This window comes from Pipistrellus hanaki (assembly GCF_964339955.1).
Source record: "Pipistrellus hanaki genome assembly, chromosome: 4".
Lineage (NCBI taxonomy): Eukaryota > Metazoa > Chordata > Mammalia > Chiroptera > Vespertilionidae > Pipistrellus > Pipistrellus hanaki.
In genome coordinates this window covers 89485136-89506439 of record NC_140506.1, presented here as the reverse complement: position 1 = coordinate 89506439, position 21304 = coordinate 89485136, and the positions used below count along the sequence as shown (strand labels likewise).

Sequence of the window (21304 nt, the reverse complement as noted above, 5' to 3'; positions counted from 1 at the left end):
GAAGCAGCAGGAATAATATCTTGCTTCCTACCTCATAGGATGCGTGAGGAACAAATTGATAGAGAGAAAAGCACTCTGATGCATAAAGCACTGCACATACAAAAAAGATAACAATTTTAATGTAAAAAGTATTTTGGTTGATAGCTGTATTTACGCTTTCTTTAAATATAGTTTTCTATTGCACTTACAGGGGTTCACATAAAATGTAATCACAACTGTTCAGGGACACTTATACACATGAGATATATCTATCTTCAGTTTTTAGAAGGTAGCCTTATTAAACTTCTTTTATAAAATCTATTTGTTGTATGTAAATTTGGCCTCAATTAAGCTGACCAAAAAAGTCTACTGCTTGCCTGGATATTTATTTCTCCTACACTGTGAAATCATGAATCCCTGCTGTTGAAAGACTAATATGCTGTTAGAATTTGGACATATTAAATGAACAAGTTTCCAAAACACTCAACTAACTATATACTGGTTAACACAAAGTCCTACTTCTTACAAAGGGTGCCAAATAAGGGAAGACTGGTTGTGAAAAAGTGTTTGAGTCTTCCTCTTGCTGCCCTCCTTTGGGGCGCATTCCCTATTTCCTGTTTCCGAATCACCTCTGCGTGTTCTCCTCAGCCATTCCTGCCCTCTCCTGCCTGCCACTGGTGGCAGTGGCATGTCACCTGCAGATGTTGCCTTACTTCACAGTGGAGTGTTCTATACATATCCATGCACCTCCTGGTAGACTGCAAGTGCCTGCCAGTCATACAGCACTTTGGGGTTCTGTTCTCTTGGCCAACTGCCAGCCCCCAGACTCATCACAGGCCAGCCCCCACATAGGGACAACCCAAGTAGCTCTCTCTTGTTTCTCAGGCCTCTTCCCAATTCTAACCCCTCAGCTCTTCCCATGCACAGAGTTCCTCTCCCTCAAATTTTACCACCAGAGCAGGGAACACACCTTGTTCCTACTGGCTCAATTTTCTCCTAGAAGCCTCAAACACACAATTCCTCACTAAAATAAGATTGAGTCTCTCAAGAATATTATTCCCAGGTCTCTCCTCACTTTCCATTAGTCCTTTATTTCCTTAATCTAAGACCTTAAGATCTGTCTTAGACTACTACCCTGTTTCCCCGAAAATAAGACAGTGTCTTATATTAATTTTTTCTCCCAAAGTTGCGCTAGGTCTTATTTTCAGGGGATGTCTTATCTTTCCATGCGCTAGGTCTTATTTTCGGAGGATGTCTTATTTTCGGGGAAACATGGTAGTTACAGGAGACAAAGTTGTATCTCGTTTAATTTGCTCGGTGATTCCCTCCTTGGCCCCCCAACACAAATTCACCCTATCACATATAACGTCTCTTATGAGGATCAAAATTAGAAAGGAACAGGACAAAAGTGGGCAAGAATGAAAAATCCTTTCTAATAAATCTCCTTGTGATTAGCAGCATAATAAATATCTGACCATCCAAGTAACCGAACTACGGTACTCAAAAGGCCGTCCTTCGGACTCTATCTTGGAAACAGCTATGGTAGATGTACATAGTGGGATAAGCCTTTTTGTTAGGTCTTAGGTACTAATTTCTTCCTCTGTATAAAACAAAATTTGCAATACCCTCACTCAACAATAGCAAAGCTATCCAAAAAGTTATGTTTCAGAGAACAATCTTCAAAGCTGAACTTGCCTGGCATGATCTCCGTTCCAAACACGGCAAGATCAATCAAGCAAAATCTATTCTACAGTAAAAGGGCATTTAAATCACAGCTGTTTCCACATCTCTCACTTCACATTAGTTGATTTTATAAAAATTAACATTAAACTCAAATCTTTATCAGTTTTTAAAAGTCTTATTAGAGACTTTTATATTCCATGAGACATATTTATTCCTTCCCACTGTTTAACGAATTTCATTTTATTAGACAAGAATCTCCTCATGACAGATTTTTTTTTAAAAGTTGTGTCTCACTTCTACATTAACTAATATCTAAGAATTGTATTAAAACTGGAACCATAAAATTCAAGTTTTGTTTAAACAGAATTTCAGACCACTAGTAGAAATATGCTAGTGGCCAGTCAGAAATATTTGCAGAAGTTGAACAGCTGTTGTCTGCTACAAATATGAAGGGACTGCTACAGCAATGTAATCCAATTTGGGCCCATTCATTATAAACTGATTTTCAGATGCTGCTATGCGCGATGGTACTGGAGAAATGCAAGCTACCCCAGAGACAGAACTGTTCCCACGCGGCGACAAGTTTTTACTGCAAAGGAGAGCTCTAAAAGAGGAAATACGACTAGCTCACAATGCTGCCATGAACCAGCCCGAAGAACCCAGAATTATTAAATGAATGGAAAACTAAAATGCTAAAAACTAAAATGATGATTACCTAAAGAACTTTTCAAGGTAGCTGTTTAATGGGGGTAAACGGGGGTGAAAAAAAAAAAAAAGAAAAAAAAAAAAAAACACCTCATTTAGTATCCTGATAAAATATTTTTTTAAGAAATCCTAACATCTTCGATTTTTACATACCTACACTTGGTAAAAGCCAGCACGAGCTCCAATGGTGATGGCAGCCCAAGTGAATCTGTTACTTAACTTTCTTTTGAAGTTACCCTTTTGTAAAATGAAACACACCACGGACACTTTTTAGGACATCTTGCTAACTAAGTTTAGGGTTGGGGGGGGGGGGAATGGAATGATTTAGGTGACCAAAACAACAAGAATTTTCAAAAAAAATACTCCGAGAAACTTCTAAGCTGTAACTCACAGGCTGGCCGCGGCTCTCGGAGTGTCTTCTGGGCGCAGCACTGCGAATGTCACCAGTTCAGAGAGCACTTGGGGGGGGGGGGGGGTCCGCTGCGCTATGTCCTCCTCCGGCCTCCAAACTAGCCCACCCTCCGCTGTCACCCCTCCAGACACCCGGCGGCATCACCACGCAACATCAACACGCTCCGCTCTACTTTTCCTCCCTGGAAGTACACCATCCGGTTTCCCCGCGAGGAGGGCTCCCCAACTCCGGGAAACCCGAGTGCACCGGGCATCGGCCCCCCATCGCGGGCCGGGACAGTCTCCCAGCCACTTCCCCTCTCCGGCGGGGCTGCGGGGAAGGGGCTGTGCCGGCCTCCTCTTGGGGGGTGGGGGGGTGAGGGGGGTCCTCCGCAGGCACGCCGCCGAGCTGGGCTCTCCGGGGACACTCACCATTGGGGGGAAGGATCTGACAGCGACCCCCGAGCCCCCCGCCCGGCCCCCTCCTCACCTGTGCTGTCATTCGCCGGGAAGCCGGGCGAGCTGAGTTTGGCTCGCTTGGGGTTGGGCGGTCCGTCCAGCAAGTTTTCGGCCATTTTCACCTGCTCTCGAAAACAGCCCCGAGAGCGGGCGGCGGGGCCGGCGAGGGCTCCGGGGCAGGGGTCGGCGCCGCCCCGGCCGGCTGCGAGGGGAGAGGAGCGAGCGCGAGCGGAGAGCCGCGAGCGAGCGCCGAGAGAGAGGGAGGGAGGGAGGGAGGGCGCAGGGCCGGGTGGGGGAGGCGGCGGCCAAATCTCAGCCACAGCAACAGCGCCCCGCAGCGCTCACCGCCCGCCCCCGGCCGCCGCCGCCGCCGCCGCCGCCGTCGCCGGCCGCGGCCCCCTCATCCCCTGCCCGCCTCCCGAGCGCGACACTCCGCGGCGGGGGCGCCCCGGCGGCCCGGCCGCCCCCCCGGGCCCGGCAGGCAGCGACGGCGCCCGGCCGGCCGGCTCAGGCAGTCCCGGGGAACATGGTGCCGCCGCCGCGCCGCCGCCTCACTACCCCCCCCCCCCCCGCGCCCCACTTAATTAATTCGCTCGCGGCCCGACGACCGAGGGGCTCCGGGCTCCACTCCCCGCCCGCAGCCTGTCGCCGTAAGAAAAAACAATGCGCGAAGCGGAGCCGCCGCCGCCGCGCCCCCCCCCACCCCCCGTTCCGCCGCCGCCGCCGCCGCTGCCGCCGCCGCCGCCGCGGCTCCGGGAGGCCGAGCCGAGAGGGGAGCGGGGCCGCCGGAGCGGGCGCCGAGGGCCGGGCGGAGCGGGACGGCCGGGCGGAGCGGGGTGCGCGGGCGGTTGTGGGGCCCGGGACCGGCGGGGCCGAGTAGATCGCGCTCGAAGCCCCGGTCGGGTCCGCGACAAGATGGCGGCTGTTGATTCCTCAATTAAAAAAAAAAAGAAAGTTTTTTTTCTTCTCTTTCCAGAGCCTGAACGGGGAGGGGGAGGGGGCGGGGCACGCCGGTGCGTCACCCCCCCGCGGCGTCACCACGCACGGCCCCCGCCCCGCCTCCTCCACCTGCGCCGGCCGCGCCGGAAAGAGCCGAGCGCTCTCGGGCGGAAGGGCCGAAGGCGCGGCTGCGGAGTGTCAGGCGGCGAGGCTGCGGGGCGGCGGCCGGGCCTGCGGGACCCAGGGCTCCCGGCCCGCCCTCCACTTTTGTTCAGACTCCCAACGGGGCTGCGGGGCCCATCCAGGGCTGGGGGCGGTAGCCTGGCCGCGGACCAAACCCCGCCGGCGCGGAGTCAGCGCCGGCCGGGCCCGACGGTCTGGAGACTGCCGGGTCGCGGCAACTCACTTCCCTGCCCGCGACGACGTCCGGGGCGACCCGAGCCGGGCCGGCTCACTTCGCCCCGCCAGACGCCAGCGATGTGTCGTGGCTTCTTGCAGGTTACAGACCGCCCTCAGGTCCGCCCGAGAGCTTGTGCTTGTGGGGAAACCGAGGCAGGAAGTGGCAGGACCAGGGTTTGAACCCCACCCCGAAAGTGAAGTGAGGGGAACGCAAGACTCCTGTGTCCCAGTCCTAGGCCACGGGGTCCCCAGGGCCGACACCTCATCTGTAAGGGGAGGTGGGGAGTGCTGCCCCACCCAGGGCTTGGGCACGGCCAGTGTGCTAAGGGCCCCCGAAGGCCCCTTTCGTCGGAGCTTAGGGCCCCGACAACCACTTGGGAACTCGGAAGGTGCTCCAGACAGACCTGGGGTCCCACGGAGACCTGCTCTTCCCGTGGGACCGTGGCCATTTCCCGTGGGACAGTTACCCAGAAATCTAAAGTGTTCACTTCTCAGTTTTGTCCCCTCCTCCAAACTCATCCCGAAGTCCTTATCTGAAAGGTATCGCCAGCAACCCTGTTTCCTACGCCAGAAACCCGTGAGTCACGGAAGACTCCTCCCTCTCTCCCTTCCCACCAGCGCTTTACCTGGGGAAACGGCTCTGCCTCCCCACACCACGGCCCCAGAGTCGTCCAGCATCACCCGGTGCCCTCGGCGGCAGATTAAATGTCTTTTGCTCTCCACATTTCTCCCCTCGGAGCACCACAGTTAACTTCCTGGGAAAAGAGGGAAAGAACTCCGTTTAAAACCAATAGCTCCCTACACACAGCATATATATTCTCCTTTTAAGAATATGTACAGTCTGTTTAAAATGCCATATATATATATATTTAAAGAGATTGTCTGAGTGTCAAGACTGATCTTTCTACTTTTTTTCCCCTGTTTGCCCAACCCCTTGCTTGCATCTGTCCCATTTTCCATCCCTCCTTCCATTCCACCATCTCCTCCCCCACACACTCACTGAGCCACTAGTAAGTCCCCATCATTCAGGCCTTGATATACTCTTTTTTTATATATATATTTTATTGATTTTCCACAGAGAGGAAGGGAGAGGGATAGAGAGCTAGAAACGTCCATGAGAGAGAAACATCAACCAGCTGCCTCCTGCACACCTCCTACAGGGGATGTGCCCACAACCAATATTCATGCCCTTGACGGGAATTGAACCTGGGACCTTTCAATCCGCAGACAGATGCTCTGTCCACTGAGCCAAACCAGTTCCGGCTTGATATACTCTTGTAGATGCTGTTCCCTATGCTGAGAATACATATGCCTGGCAAACTCTTAACTCCAAGACCCAGTTCAAATGTCACTCTGGAAAGCCCTCCTAGTCCACTTAAAGATTCCAACAGCACCCTGGACATACCTGTATCATTACTTTTAGTCATCCATTCATGTTATTTTTTTAAAATATATTTTATTGATTTTTTACAGAGAGGAAGGGGGAGATATAGAGAGCTAGAAACGTCAATGAGAGAGAAACATCGACCAGCTGCCTCCTGCACATCCCCCACTGGGGATGTGCCCGCAACTCAGGTCTATGCCCTTGACTGGAATCGAACCCGGGACTTTTCAGTCCACAGACTGACGCTCTACCACTGAGCCAAACCGGTTTTGGCCATTCATGTTGTTATTTATCCATCAAATATTCCTTGAGAACCTCCTGAGGTCATTGCTATTTTGCTGTTTTGGGGCAAAATAAAGAGAAATGCCTATATATTCTAGGAGGCCAAATAGCAAACCCCAGAAACCATAAGCAGAAGTTTGCAAGAAGACAATTTGCACACAAGGCAGGAAGTAAAGGAAGCTGCAGCCACCGTAAGGGAATGTGCTGTGTGTCCCTCTCACTAGGGATCTTTGGGCTCCTTGAGTGCAAGGGCCATTTTTTAAAATATATTTTTATTGATTTTTACAGAGAGGAAGGGAGAGGGAGAAACATCAATGAAACATCAGAAACATGTTCTGAGAGTCAGAAACATCAATGAGAGAGAAACATGGATCAGCTGCCTCCTACTGGGTATGTACCCGCAACCAAGGTATATGTCCTTGACTGGAATCGAACCTGAGACCCCTCAGTCCATAGGCCGATGCTCTATCCACTGAGCCAAACCAGTCAGAGCAAGGACTATGTTTTAATCACAGGACAGTACCCTCCAAAAGTAGGTTTGTAGAATTTGATGAATGAACATTGTCGGGTCCCCCTGAGACCTAGAAGCCTCCAGGCCCCTAAGAAGGGTGGGTTCCAAATCAAGGCAGCTCCAGGCTACTACGCCACAGAGGGGGCAACATGTCAGATCGTTGAGGAGCCTCAGCCGGGGCCTGCCTTGGTTCAGTAGGGTCATCTGGCCCTCAGGGTCACTCAGTAAATAGTTTGTACAGCCATGTGCACATGAGCTTGTACTACCCCCCACCAGTGGGCAGCTATGGCATCGGTCATGCCCCATTTTGCAGGGGGGAAACTGAGGGGACCCAATCCCAATGGCTTAGAGGTAAATAATTTGGACATATCAGGGCCAGGCCAGAAACAAATCTTCAAACTCCAAACCCATGCTCCTCCTGCCTAACCATTCTCGACACTAACACATACCTCCTGAGCAGTCCCTTTATCTATCACATTTGTATAATTTTTATGAATTCCTCTGTTATTTCCTAATAGCTGCTTTTTCTTTTCTTTCTATTTATTCTCCCCTTGGTCTGACTCTCATCCAAGAACATTGTACTCAGACATTGATGGGGGAATATCAAGGGAGGAAGTATGGTTTCTGCCTACATAGACTTAGCTGGGGATCAAGGTTGACCCATATGAAAGGGATTCAACACTGTTTGAGTGCCTTCTGTATGCCAGGCCACATGGCTGTGCTTGGATCAGCACTTCCCACAATCCTAGAAGGAAATATTTGTCTTTGTTTTATAGATGAGGAAATAAGGCATAGAAGAGGGCAAGTAATGGGCTCATCTGGATTGCAAACCTAAGGCTGCCTGCTCCTTCCAAAAACCTCAGAGGATGTAGGACCAAGGAATCCCTACTTACAGAAGGCTTGGGGGCCGAGAGAGCATGTGGTGGAGAGGAGCAAGAGGTAGAAGTAAATCAGGAAAGATCTCCTTAGAAAAGTTCTTCTGAATCCATCAGCTGTTGAATGGGTAAACATAATCCTATATAATAAAAAGGTAATATGCAAATTGGCCCTCATGCCCTCACAAGATGGCTGTCTACAACCAGGCTGGCAGGGGGGTTAATGAGGGACGACCAAATGACTGAACAAGCAGGCTGCATGGTGCGACCAGGCTGGTGGGGGGAGGGGACAGTTGGGGGCGACCAGACCAGCAGGGGGGTGCAGTTGGGGGCGACCAGGCTGGCAGGGGGGCAGTTGGTGGTGATTAGGCTGGCAGGGGGAACAGTGAGGGGTGACAAGGCTGGCAGGGGAAAATTGGATATGACCAGGCCAGCAGGGGTGGCAGTAAGGGGTGACCTGGCCAGCATAGGGGGGCAGTAGGGGCAATCAGGCCAGCACACAGAGGCAGTGAGGGGCAATCAGGCAGGTGGAGGGCACAGTTAGGGGCAATCAGGCATGCAGGTAGGTGAGCGATTAGAAGCCAGCAATCTGGGATTGTGAGAGGGATGTCCAACTGCCTGTTTTGGCTCAATCCCTGGGTAGTTGAGCATCCCCTAAAGGGTCCCAAATTGGAGAGGGTACAGACTAGGCTGAGGAGACTGCCCCCCCGCCCAATGCACAAATTTCATGCACTGTGCTTCTAGTGTGTTATAATCACACAGTAGAATATTATTCAGCCATATAAGGAGTGGGGTAATAATATATGCTATGACATTGATGAACCTTGAAAGGAGTCAGTCACCAAAGACCATGTATTGCATGATTCCATTTATATGAAATGTCCAAAATAGACAAAGCCATAGAGACAGAAAGTAGAGTAGTGGTTGCAGGGGAGGGGGTACTGGGGAGAAGGACCATATAGCGGATGGTAGCTAAAGGATGTGGGGTTTCCGTTTGGGGTGATGAAATATTATAAAATTGTTGGTGATGAGAGTTGCACTTCTCTGAACATGGCAAAAACCACTGAATTGTACACTTTGGATGGGTGAATTGTATGGTATGTTAATTATATCTCAGTAAAGCTTGTTCTTCACATGTCAAGTTAGAAAGAAGGAAGAGAGACCAGGAATGGCAGAGCCCTGTTTCCCAGCAGAAGGAAACAAGTCAGGGACAAAGAAGGTTGAGGGAGCACACTGGGATCTGCTTGGTGGTGCCAAGAGGAAGGGTCCAGGAGGATCTGATGTGATTGGGATTTCCCAACTGGGGGCTGAGGGGTGAACCGGCAGGCAGAAAACAGAGACCGAGATTCACAGGCTGAACTAGCACAAGAGGAAGGGAGAGACTTTCCCCTAAAGCTCCAATTGCATAACCAGCTGCCTGCTCACACCTCACACTCAGAGTTGGGGCAAGCAAAGGCCACAAAGACCACAACCCTCACCCCACCCCAGCTGCTGCTCACTCACACACTCTTATCTCTCTCCTGTGACTTAGCTCCCCACCAGCCCTCTCCTGAATCTTCAGTCTCTTACCCCCTCCCTGCAGTGACCTCTCTGCAATAAACACAATCTCACAGTTAACCTTGGCGCTGCCCCATCTTTTCCATTCTCAGTCAAGCTGTTGGACCAAGTTGTCTCTACTCACCCGACTGGCTTCCTCTTCTCCCATTCCTAGTTTTTAGTTTTACTCGTGAAAATTTTAAACAAGGTATAAAAAATAATACATAGATACTTGTGTCTACATTATGGAGGTAAACAATGTTAACATTTTGCCACATCAGATCTTTTAGTTATTTAAGAAATAACATGTTGCGCTGGTCGAGTATTCCATTGATTAGAGCATCATACCGACACAGTAGGTTGTGGGTTTGATCATGGATCAGGGCACATACAAGAAGCAATCAATGAATCCATAAATAAGTGGAACAACAAATTGATGTTTCTCTCTTCTCTCCACCCCTCCCTCTCTCAACTCAATCAATAAATAAAAAATTTTAGAGAAAATATCTTGGCGAAACCAGTTTGGCTCAGTGGTAGAGTGTCGGTCTGCAGACTGAAAGGTCCCAGGTTCGATTCTGGCCAGGGGCATGTACTTTGGCAGCTGGTCAATGTCTCTCTCTCATTGATGTTTCTAACTCTCTATCCCTCTCCTTTCTTCTCTGTAAAAAAATCAATAAAATATATTAAAAAAAAAAAGATTGGCCAGGAATTGATCATTATAAAAACTGAGTGATGGGCACATGAGGATTCATTATATAAAAATACTTTGTCTATTATTTAACATCCCTTCTTTCTCTCCCTTCCTCTCTGTAAAAAATCAATAAAATATATTTTAAAAAATATCTTAAAAAAGAGAAATAGCATGTCAAAGACAGAACTGAAGACACCATCACCCCAATTTCCTGCCTCCCTCCCCACAAAGTTGCCACTTTCTGAAGCTGGTGTATATCATTTACCAGATAAGATGTGAATTTTTGTTAAGTCAAACCATATGAAACTGCCAATATCTGACCTTTTTTTGTGTGTATTTTTATTGATTTCAGAGAGGAAGGGAGAGGGAGAGACAAATAGAAACATCAGTGATAAGAAGGCTGCCTCCTGTACACCCCCCTACTGGAGATTGAGCCCCAAATCAGCCGTGACCTCCTGATTGCTGCTCAACCTCTGAGCCACACCAGCCAGGCAATGCTTGACTACTTTTGATCCTGTCTAAAAGTAACCATTGCATATGAATGTTGTATGGATCCTGATTCCAACAAATTAAAATAATGAGACATTTAGCCAAAACCGGTTTGGCTCAGTGGTAGAGCGTCGGTCTGCAGACTGAAAGGTCCCAGGTTCGATTCCGGTCAGGGGCATGTACATTGGTTGCGGGCACATCCCCAATGGGGCATGTGCAAGAGGCAGCTGGTCGATGTTTCTCTCTCTTTGACGTTTCTAGCTCTCTATCTCTCTCCCTTCCTCTCTGTAAAAAATCAATAAAAAATATATTTAAAAAAAATAAAATAATGAGACATTTAGAAATTGAAATATTGACTGGTATGGAATGATACTAAGAAATCACTGTTAATTTGATTAGGTGTGATAATGATATTGTCATTATGTATTTTTAAATAGTCCTTGTATTTTAGAGGCACAAGCTGAGGTATTTGTAAATGGGGAAATATGACACCTGGGAGAAGTAGATGGGGAAACATAAAACAAGGTTGGCCAGGAGCCTGGCTGGTGTGGCTCAGTGTGTTGAGTGTTGACCTATGAACCAGGAGGTCCCGATTCAATTCCTGATCAGGGCACATGCCTGGGTTGTGGACTCAGTTCCCAGTGGAGGATGTGTAGGAAGCAGCTCACCAATGATTCTCTCATCATTGATGTTTCTATTGCTCTCTCCCTCTCCCTTCCTCTCTGAAATCAATAAAAATGTTTTTTGTTTTTTTTTAAATGATTGGCCAAGCCGAGACTGGTTTGGCTCAGTGAATAGAGTGTCGGCCTGCGGACTGAAAGGTCCCAGGTTCGATTCCAGTCAAGGGCATGTACCGCGGTTGCAGGCACATCCCCAGTTGGAGGTGTGCAGGAGGCAGTTGATCGATGTCTCTCTCTCGTTGATGTTTCTAACTCTCTATCCCTCTCCTTTATTCTCTGTAAAAAAATCAATAAAATATATTAAAAAAAAAAAAAAAGATTGGCCAGGAATTGATAATTACAAAAACTGAGTGATGGGCACATGAGGATTCATTATATAAAAATACTTTGTCTATTATTTAACATCCCATAATAAAAAGTTTCTAAACTATTGAAATATTGAGTCTTTCCATCCACAAACATGATATAAGCTTTTCTTTTATTTACATTTTCTTCTATCTTATAATAAAGTTTTATATACTTTTCCCCATATAATAAAGTTTTATATACTTTTCCCTGCACATCTTTGGCTGATCCAACAAATTTGCTAAAACTCTGTTATTAGTTCTCACAACACTAACAATTTTTCTCTAGAATCTCTTGGATTTTCTATGTTGGCCATTAGATCATGTGTCAAAAAAATAAAAGAATGAAAACTTTGTTTTGCCTGTCCAATACTCATAATTTCCATTTCTTTGTCTTGTTATACTCTGCTGGCTAGAACCTCCAGAACAATGTTGAATACAAATAGCAATGGATGCATCTACATCCTGTTATTGGCTTGAATAAGAATGATGGGTTTTGTGGGTTTACTCATTCATTCCACAAATATTCTTTGAGCACCCATGATGTGCCAGGCACCATACCAGGCACTTAGGATACAACAGTGAACAAAGTGAAGGTCTCTACCCTCACAACCTTACATTCCAGTAGGCAGAGAGAACCTGAGAGCAATCAATGAGTAAATCTACAGTATAAGTGAGAAAGTGATTAATACTGTGCAGAAAAAAGAAATACAGTAGGATAAGGAGGATTCAGAGTATCGGTGTGGAGATGGGTGCAATTTTAAATATGGTGATGGAGTCAATCAAAGCCTCGCTGAGAACATAATATTGGAGCAAAGACTTGTAGGTGGAAAGGAGTGTGTGAATTTCCTGGGAGAAGTCCCCAGGCACAGGGCTCAGTCAGCTTATGGCCCTGCAGCACTGATGTCCTTGGCTGTTTGAAGACGAGAAAGGAGGGAAGTGAGGCTGGAGTGGCGGGGCAGGCTGAGGAAGAAAGAGGTGAGGTTACAGAGGAAACAGATGAGGGTGGGAGCTGATAGGAGAGATGTTGATTCCATTCTTGGATCTCCTCTCATTTTTAAAAATTTTATTTTTAAAAATCTCATTTTCTAAAGCATCCTGACTTCATCAAGACTTAGATCCTCTGAAGACCTTCAATCCATAAATACTGTCCCTTTTCATTGTTCCTCACCTCCTTAGACTCCCCTTTGTCTTCTTTCCCAGCTTAAATTCCATGGTCAACTGTCTCAAACACTGCCCTGCACACATGCTCCCTTTTCCTGCCACGTTACTGCTCTTGCTTTGCAAAACCACCACCGGGGGTAATTCCAGCTTCCTGCCCGCTCTTCATTTGCACCTGACAGTTGCACTTGGCTGGAAAAAAGCAAGTGTGGATTTAATTAATTATCCCGATTTTGAATGGGCGCTTACTGTCACTGGGCAATCACGCTGCATTTCCATAGTTGTTTTCTCTCCCACTGCAACGCTTTCTTCCCCATCCTCACTCTTAGCTGATGAATTCTTACTGCTTTGCTGAGAAAATTTAACCCATCACAATAACATTTCCACATGCTCCCTGAGACACATTCACTCACAAGCTTGCATTAGTGACTGTATACTATCAGCTTTCTTGCTGGTGCTGGTACCTAAAGTTAATCCCGCCATCTCTGACCTCTCGAGATCTATCTTTCTTTTTGCCTGCTCCAGTTCATATCTCCAAGAACTCTCTCTGACCTGTCATCATCTTTCCCCTCTCGCCCTAGCTGGTTTGGTTCAGTGAATAGTGTGTCGTCCTGCGGATGAAGGGCCCCAGGTTCGATTCTGGTCAAGGGCACATGCCAAGGTTGCAGGCTCTGTCCCTAGTGGAAGGGAGAGGGAGAGAGAGATAGAAACATTAATGATGAGAGAGAACCATTGATCAGCTGCCTCTTGCATACACCCTATTGGGGATGGAGCCCACAACCTGGGCATGTGCCCTTGACTGGAATCGAATCTGGGACTCTTCAGTCCACAGGTCAAAGTTCTATCCACTGAACCAAACCGGCTAGGGCTGTCATGTTTTATATTCAACATGCATGAATAGACCTCATCTAACAATGTTATTATTATTTAAATAGTCAATTGCTTTTATAGAGAATTATAGGAAAAAATAAGATCCTTTATGTTTGCCTTCTTATTTGCTTTTTTCACTTCTTCTTGTAGATCTAGGTTCCCATTGAAATCATTTTCTGTAAGACTGAAGGATATCTTTAGCATTTCTTAACACTGCAGGTCTATTGGCAACAAATTCTCTCAGCTTTTGTTTTATTTTTTTCTGCCTCCATATGATTCTATTTTCTTTCTACGAGTCCATTTCTATGGATGTCCAATTGCTTGATATTGTTCCTAAAGCTTTGCTCATTTTTCTCCAATCTGTTTCTCTCCATTCTCCAGAGTTTACTGACTCGTCTGCCATATCCAATCTACTGGTAAGGCCATCCAGTGATTTTTGCTCACTTCAGTTATTTTATTTTTTCAGTTCTAAAACTTTCGTTTAGTTTTCTTTTAGATTTTCAATTTCTCTGCCAAAGTTCACTCTTAAAGTTCAAACTTTCTTTTAATTAATTGAACTAACTTTTCTTTTAAAATATATGCATAACAGCTGCTTTACATTATTTGTCTGCTAAGTCCAATATCTGGGCCATCTTTTGTTCAGTTCCTATTAAACTGCTTCTTTTCTTGATTTTAGATCATGTTTCTTTTGTGTGTGTGTCTAGTGATTTTTGATTGAAGAATAGATATTGTTAAAAACACATTTTAGCCGAAACCGGTTTGGCTCAGTAGTAGAGCATCGGTCTGCGGACTGAAAGGTCCCGGGTTCGATTCCGGTCAAGGGCATGTACATTGGATGCGGGCACATCCCCAGTGAGGGGTGGTCAACGTTTCTCTCTCATCGATGTTTCTAGCTCTCTATCTCTCTCCCTTCCTCTCTGTAAAAAATCAATAAAATATATTTAAAAAAAAAAAAAAGACCGCAAACTTAAAAACAAACAAACACACATTTTAGAGATAATGGATTCTGTTATTTTGTTCTGAAAACTTTTGATTCTTATTCTAGCAGACAGACCTACTACTGGCTGATCATTTTGCATTTCAAAGGCTTCTCAGGATTTTCTCTAGCCCCTCTGACTTGGCAGGGTTCAACCTTCAAACTCTGCCTCTGCTGTGGATCTTTTTGTGGTTTAGTGTTGGACTTTGTTAGTATGAATCTAGAATACGATCTTATTCTAGAAAAGAGTTTGGCAAACTACAACTTGTAGGCTGAATTCTCCCGTCTTCACCTGTTTTTTGTTAACTTAAGTTTTATTACAACACAATCATATCCATTCATTATGCAATGTCTATGGCTGCTTTCACACCACAACAGCAGAGTTGAAGACGGGGCAGAGATCAGATAACCCACAACGCTAGTGTATTTCTTGTATCACATGATCTCACGCATCTAGGGGAAATAATGAACAACATAAACTGATGAACAAAACAGACCCGGAGACAGGGAAGCATCGATCAGACTGTCAAACCTCAGAGGGAAGGTAGGGGAGGGTCGGGGAAAGGGGGAGAGATCAACTAAAGGACTTGTATGCATGCATATAAGCCCAACCAGTTAGAACATGTCTGGTCTGCTGTTGCCAGGGGGTGGGGGCATACGTGGGGAGGGGTTTGGGATGGGAATGGGGGGGGGGGGTTTGAGGACAATTAGGTGATACCATAATCAATAAAGAAATTTTTTTAAAAAGTTTATTGTCTGCCCTCTTTCAGAAGAACTTTGCTGACACCTGCTCTACGGCATGGTTCTTACCGCTAAGCTCTATGCCTGAGCTGGATGCCAGGGGCCTTGATGAGATGTTAATGTAATCTCTCTACTCACGGAGGACCAGAACTCCAATACTGCCACACTGCTGTTCTTCCAGCGCTGCTTGGAGCAGTCACCCTCTGGTAAGCCTGGGGGCAGCTGCACCCTGCACATGCACGGCCCGGCTCCCAATCATGGACTCATTGGGAACTACCCCCTCCCAAGACTAATGAGGTCCCCTCTCTCCAGAGCTTCCTCCTCTCCGATTTCAGCCTCACTCCACAGATTTCACTACTTTAGATCTGCTGAGCCCTAACTTCTGTGTCCCCATTTTAGAGTGGCCACTATGCTTTTTAAGAATCCAGCTCTTGAGTGGATTGAGAAATGGTCCTGAGGCAGACAGCCTGGCGACTGTGGGGCTCACTCACGAATTTCCCTTCTCTTAAGGAGCATGGTCTTGCACTGCCTCATGTACGATACCTGAATATAATTGATTTTTTTACAGAGAGTTAGGGAGAGAGATAGAGAGCTAGAAACATAGATGAGAGAGAAACATTGATCAGCTGCCTCCTGCACACCCCACACCGGGGATGTGCCCGCAACCAATGTACATGCCCTTGACTGGAATCAAACCCAGGACCCCTCAGTCCGCAGGCCGATGCTCCATCCACTGAGCCAAACTGGTTTCAGCCAACCTCATATATTTCTTTAGTTTTATAGTCAGTTATGTTTGTGGAGCTAGTCAATACACACTTATTTTATCAGAAAGAAGCCAAAGCTCCACACTTTTTCTTAAACCCATTCCAGATAGGTTTTCACATGCACAGTTCCACTGAAAACTGCCTTTATCAAGGACATCAATGACCTCAAAGTTGCCCAATGCAATCGTTACTCCTCAGCTCTTATCTTTCTTGGTCTATTAACAGCATCAGACACAGCCAATGACTCCCTCTTCCTTTATCCACTTTGTTTACTTAGTCCTTAGGACACCACACTCTTACTTTTCCCCCCCTAGCTTTACTGTTCTCTCCTCAGCCTCCTTGGCTGGTTCCTCCTCTTCTTAATTCTTGATGGAATGTTAAAAGGGCTCAGTCCTTTTCCTTGGCTATCTTCTCTATCTTCACTTATTCTTGGTAGTTTCATCTGATATCATGGCTTTAAATACCATTGACAAGCCCATGACTTCTAAATGTTATCTCCATCTCCTACTTCTCCCCTTAACTCCAGATAGAGATAAAATAGATACCTCAAAATCAACAGAAGTCCAAAACTAACCTCTTGATATTCCCTCCACAATACCTGTTTCACCAATGTCTTTTCACTCTTGGTTGATTGCAACTCAGTTTTTCCAGTTACTTATGAAAAAAAAAAAAAAAAAAAAAAAAAAAAAAAAAAAAGTAGAGTCATTCTTGATACTTGTTTCTCTCACCCAACATCCAACTCATTTAAAAAATCCTCTAGCCATGCCGAGACCGGTTTGGCTCAATGGATAGAGTGTCGGCTTGGGGACTGAAGGGTCCCGGGTTCGATTCCGGTCAAGGGCATGTACCTTGGTTGCGGGCATATCCCCAGTAGGGGGTGTGCAAGAGGCAGCTGATCGATGACTCTCTCTCATCGATGTTTCTAACTCTTTCTCTCCCTTCCCCTCTGTACAAAATCAGTAAAATATATTTAAAAAAGAAAAAAAAAAAAAAAACAGGTTTGGCTCAGTGGATAGAGCATTGGCCTTCGGACTATCGGACTAAAAGGTCCCGGGTTCGATTCTGGCCAAGGGCATGTACCCAGTGGGGGGTGTGCAGGAGGCAGCTGGTCGATGTTTCTCTCTCATCAATATTTCTAACTCTCTATCCCTCTCTCTTCCTCTCTGTAAAAAATCAATAAAACATATTTTTTAAAAAAATCCTCTAGGATTTACCCAAAATTTAACCCCTCTCCATCATTTCACTACTACCTCTCTAGTTCAAGTAACTACCATCTCTTGCCTAGATTATTGCAATACTCTCTTAACTGGCCTTCTTGCTACTGCCTTGCCCTTGCACCGTCTATAATCAACACCATGTTCACAATGACTTTTTGAAAACGTAAATCAGACCATGACTCCTCTCTCAAAACTATCTATGGCTCACCCATTTTTACAGTCATTGTTTATTTTAAAAATATTTATTGTGAGCCTTCTGTGGGTCAGGCACTGTTCTAGAAACTTATAACACATCCATCCATGAACAAAACAGTAAAAAAAAATTCCAATCCTTGTGAAGAGATTCTACTATAGGGAGACAGCTAATAAACAATAAATATAACAAGTGAATTTTACAATGTGTTAGAAAAGGATAAGTGGCTACTGTGGAAAGATATAGAACACGATAAAAACAAGATTGGGAATGTGAGGTGAGGGGATTTTTTAAATAAGACTGTTATTGAAAAGGTGATATTTGAGCAGAGACTAGGAGGAGGTCAGCTGTGAGGGCTCCTGGAGGAATAGACCTCCAGGCAGAGGAACAAATGAACAAAGGGCAAAGGCAACAGCAGACCAGACATGTTCTAGAAACAGCAAGGAGACAAATGACTGGGAAGGACTGAGCGTGAGTGAGAGAGCGTGAGTGATAGAAGATGAGGTCAGAGACATAATGGTGGATGGACCTCGTGCTGTGTCTTGTAGGGCATTTTAAGGACTTGGGCTTCTACTCTGAGTGAGAGGGGAGCCATTGGAAAATTCCAAAGCTGAGGAATGATGTAATCTAAATTAACTTTTAAAAGGATCCCTTTAGTTGCAAATCATGTATTAGATAAGTGCCTTGTATCTGGAATATATAAAGAACTATTACAGGCTCCTTATTAAACGATAAATAACCCAATTTTTAAATAGGTGAAGATTTAAATAGACAGTTCTTCAAAGAGCACATACAAATGGTCAATAAGCACATGAAAAGATGCTCAGTATCATTAGCCATCAGGGAAATACAAATCAAACTACAGTGAAATACCACTCCACACCCACCAGGATGGCTGTAATCAAAATGACAGAACATGCAAGTGTTGGCAAGATGTGCAGAAATTCTAAATGCAAAATCGTGCAGCCACTTTTGAGCAGTCTGGCAATTCTTCAAAAGATTAAACATAGCCTTGCCATTTGATCCGCCAATTCCACTTCTAAGTATATCTCCAACAGAAATGAAAATATTTGTCCACACAAAAACTTGTACGTGAATGTTCATAGTACCATTATCCCAAATAATGGCTAAAATGTTCACAAACTGAGAGTAGATAACATAACATGGTATATTCATACAATGTAATATTATTCAGCAATAAAAGCAATGAAACACAGATACATGCTACAGTATGGATTAACCTTGAGAACAATGGGTAAAAACAAAGAAGCCAGTCATATAGAACCACATGTAGCCGGGGGGGGGGGGGGGGCGGCACTGGGGGGTAATGGGAGAAAAAGGGAATATATGTTATACCTTAATCAATAAATAAACTAAAAAAAATAAAATTGATTTTGACAATAGATGCTCAGCTTTGTAAATAGCCTAAAGGACATTGAATTGTATGAGTTAAATGGGTGAATTGTATTATAAGGGGATTATATCTCAACAAAGATGTTTAAAAATAAAGGATACCTTTGCATGCTTCATTGACAGTATTTGGGGCAGAGATTGGGTAGAGGTAGGCAAAGCTGGAAACAAGAGCTCCAGGGATGAGATAGCACATTAAGCCAGGTGGTAGTGGCTTGCACTAGGGCTAACAGTGGAGATGGTTTAAGGCAGTGGTTGGCAAACTCATTAGTCAACAGAGCCAGATATCAACAGTACAATGATTGAAATTTCTTTTGAGAGCCAAATTTTTTAAACTTAAACTTCTAACACTACTTCTTCAAAATAGAATCACCCAGGCCATGGTATTTTGTGGAAGAGCCACACTCAAGGAGCCAAAGAGCCGCATGTGGCTCTCAAGCCGCAGTTGGCCGACCATGGATTTAAGGAAGTGACCCTTCTCATCTTCGTTTACTGAGAGTTATCATCTTCTCCAGTTCCATCCAGGTTGCTGCAAATGCTAAGAATTCCTTCTTTTTTATGGCAGCATAGTATTCCATTGTGTAAATGTACCATAGTTTGTTTTTTTTTTTATCTAATCATCTGCTGACGGGCACCTAGGCTATTTCCAAATCTTAGCTATGGTGAATTGTGCTGCTATGAAAATAGGGGGTAGAGTATTTTTGGCTGTAGGTTCTTGCTATTCATCACCTTGAATATTTCTTGCCATTCCCATCTGGCCTGCATGGTTTCTGTTGAGAAATCAGCTGACAATCATATGGGTGCTCCTTTATAGGTAACTACCTGCTTTTCTCTTGCTGCTTTTAATATTCTCTCTTTGTCTTTTGCTCTTGGAATTTTAATTATGATGTGTCTTGGGGTGGTCCTCTTTGGATTCCTTTTGTTTGGGGTTCTATGTGCTTCCTGGACTTGTAGGTCTATTTCTTTACCCAGATAGGGGAAGTTTTCTGTCACCATTTCTTCTAGTATATTTTCGGTATCTTGCTCTCTCTCTTCTTCTGGGACCCCCATAATTCTGATGTTGGTTCGCTTGAAGTTGTCCCAGAGGCTTCTTACATTATCTTCAACTTTCTGGATTCTCTTGTCTTCTTGCTTCTGTGGAGAAGTGTCCTCTGGCTCTTTGTGTTCCAAATCTTTGACTTGATTCTTGCGATCTTCCATTCTGTTTTTAGGACTCTGTATAATACTTTTTATTTTAGACAATGTATTTTTTATTTCTAGTTGATCCCTTTTCATATCTTCATAGGTCTCATTTATTTTATTGGCCTTTTCTAGGAAATTATTGAAAAACCTTATAACCGTGGATTTGAACTCTATATCCAGTCACTTTTTGTCCTCCATTTCTTTCGTTTGTGATCTGTTTCCTTGTCTCGGCATTTTTGCTGCTTCCCTGAGTTGATAGAGTGGCTTTGTGTGCTAAGGTGTCCTATATGGTTCAGTGGGTCAGCCTCCCAGTTACCTGAGGAGGACACTCTTGGTGCCCCCTTTTGTGGACTGTGCGTACAGCCTTGTTATAGGTAAGTCTTAATTGTTGTTGGTATCACTGGGAGATACTGACCTACAGGCCAAGTGGCTGTGAGAATCAGCTGTGTCTATGCCAGGAGACAGCCTTTTTTGATTAGACTTGGAAAACTGCAAAAGCCTCTGTGCTCAGCTTGGATGGGGCAGAGTTTCAGGGTGGAGCCTACAGCCTTGGCTTCCTGTCAGCCCCACCCTATGAGGTTCCTGAGTCTCAGTGTTCCTCAGTGTCCTTTGGTACTCACTGCAAGCACCTCTGAGAGAAAGGTGCCCTCAAGTTTTGCCCACTACCAAACAGTCTAGGGTCTCCCCCAATGAGCCCGGAACTGGGGTTCAGTGCAGTTGGAAGTGGGGATGGAAGTGGGGTTCAGAGCAGTCTGGAGCTTTTGTCTCCTTCCCGCCAGGGCAATCCAGAGGCACAGTCAACAATCCGTCCTCTGTGCGCAACGTGCACACCTCCTGGACTTCCCTTTGCCGCTCCCCTGAGTTTCCGCCTTACAGCCCAGACTCCCTCTGTATGAGCCTGGGACCGCAGAGTCTGGCCTAGAACTGGGGTTCAGTGCAGTTGGAACTGGGGCTCAGCACAGTCTGGAGCTTTTGTCTCCTTCCCCCTAGGGCAGTGTTTCCCAAAGTGTGGTACGCGTACCCCCAGAGGTACAGGAAGAGTTTGGTGGGGGTATGCGTTGCACCGGAGTTTGGTGGGGATGTGCACTGCACCGTGCTTAGCTGTGCCTAATTCTACGTTCTCATGAGTACGAGAAGTACTCAGCATTATGAAAATTATAGAAGGAGTACACATACGTCAAAAATTTGGGAAACACTGCCCTAGGGCAATCTAGTAGCAGAATCAACAGTCTGTCCTCTGCGCACAATGTGTGCACCTCCGGGACTGCCTTTCGCCGCTCCCCTGAGTTTCCGCCTTACAGCCCAGAGTACCTCATATGAGCCTTGGTCCCCAGGGTCTCACCCAAAATTGGGGTTCAGTGCTTTCGGAACTGGGGTTCAGCACAGTCCAGAGCTTTTATCTCCTTCCCACTAGAGAACGCCAGCCAGGCACTCAGCCTCCCCC

General features: G+C 45.8%; 1 protein-coding gene and 1 pseudogene across 2 annotated transcripts in view; both read right to left on the bottom strand.

The window, feature by feature from the left end:
* Positions 1–4189, bottom strand: part of CREBBP (CREB binding lysine acetyltransferase) — a 157104-nt gene extending 152915 nt beyond the window's left edge. Inside the window, exon 1 of the mRNA XM_084882247.1 lies at positions 3248–4189. Coding sequence (XP_084738373.1) covers positions 3248–3332 — 85 coding nt within the window. The 5' untranslated portion in view covers positions 3333–4189. The remainder of the gene's footprint in view (positions 1–3247) is intronic.
* LOC311621939 (large ribosomal subunit protein eL18-like) overlaps positions 1–21304 on the bottom strand; it is a 136691-nt pseudogene that overhangs the window by 19283 nt on the left and 96104 nt on the right. The gene's annotated exons all lie outside the window — the stretch shown is intronic.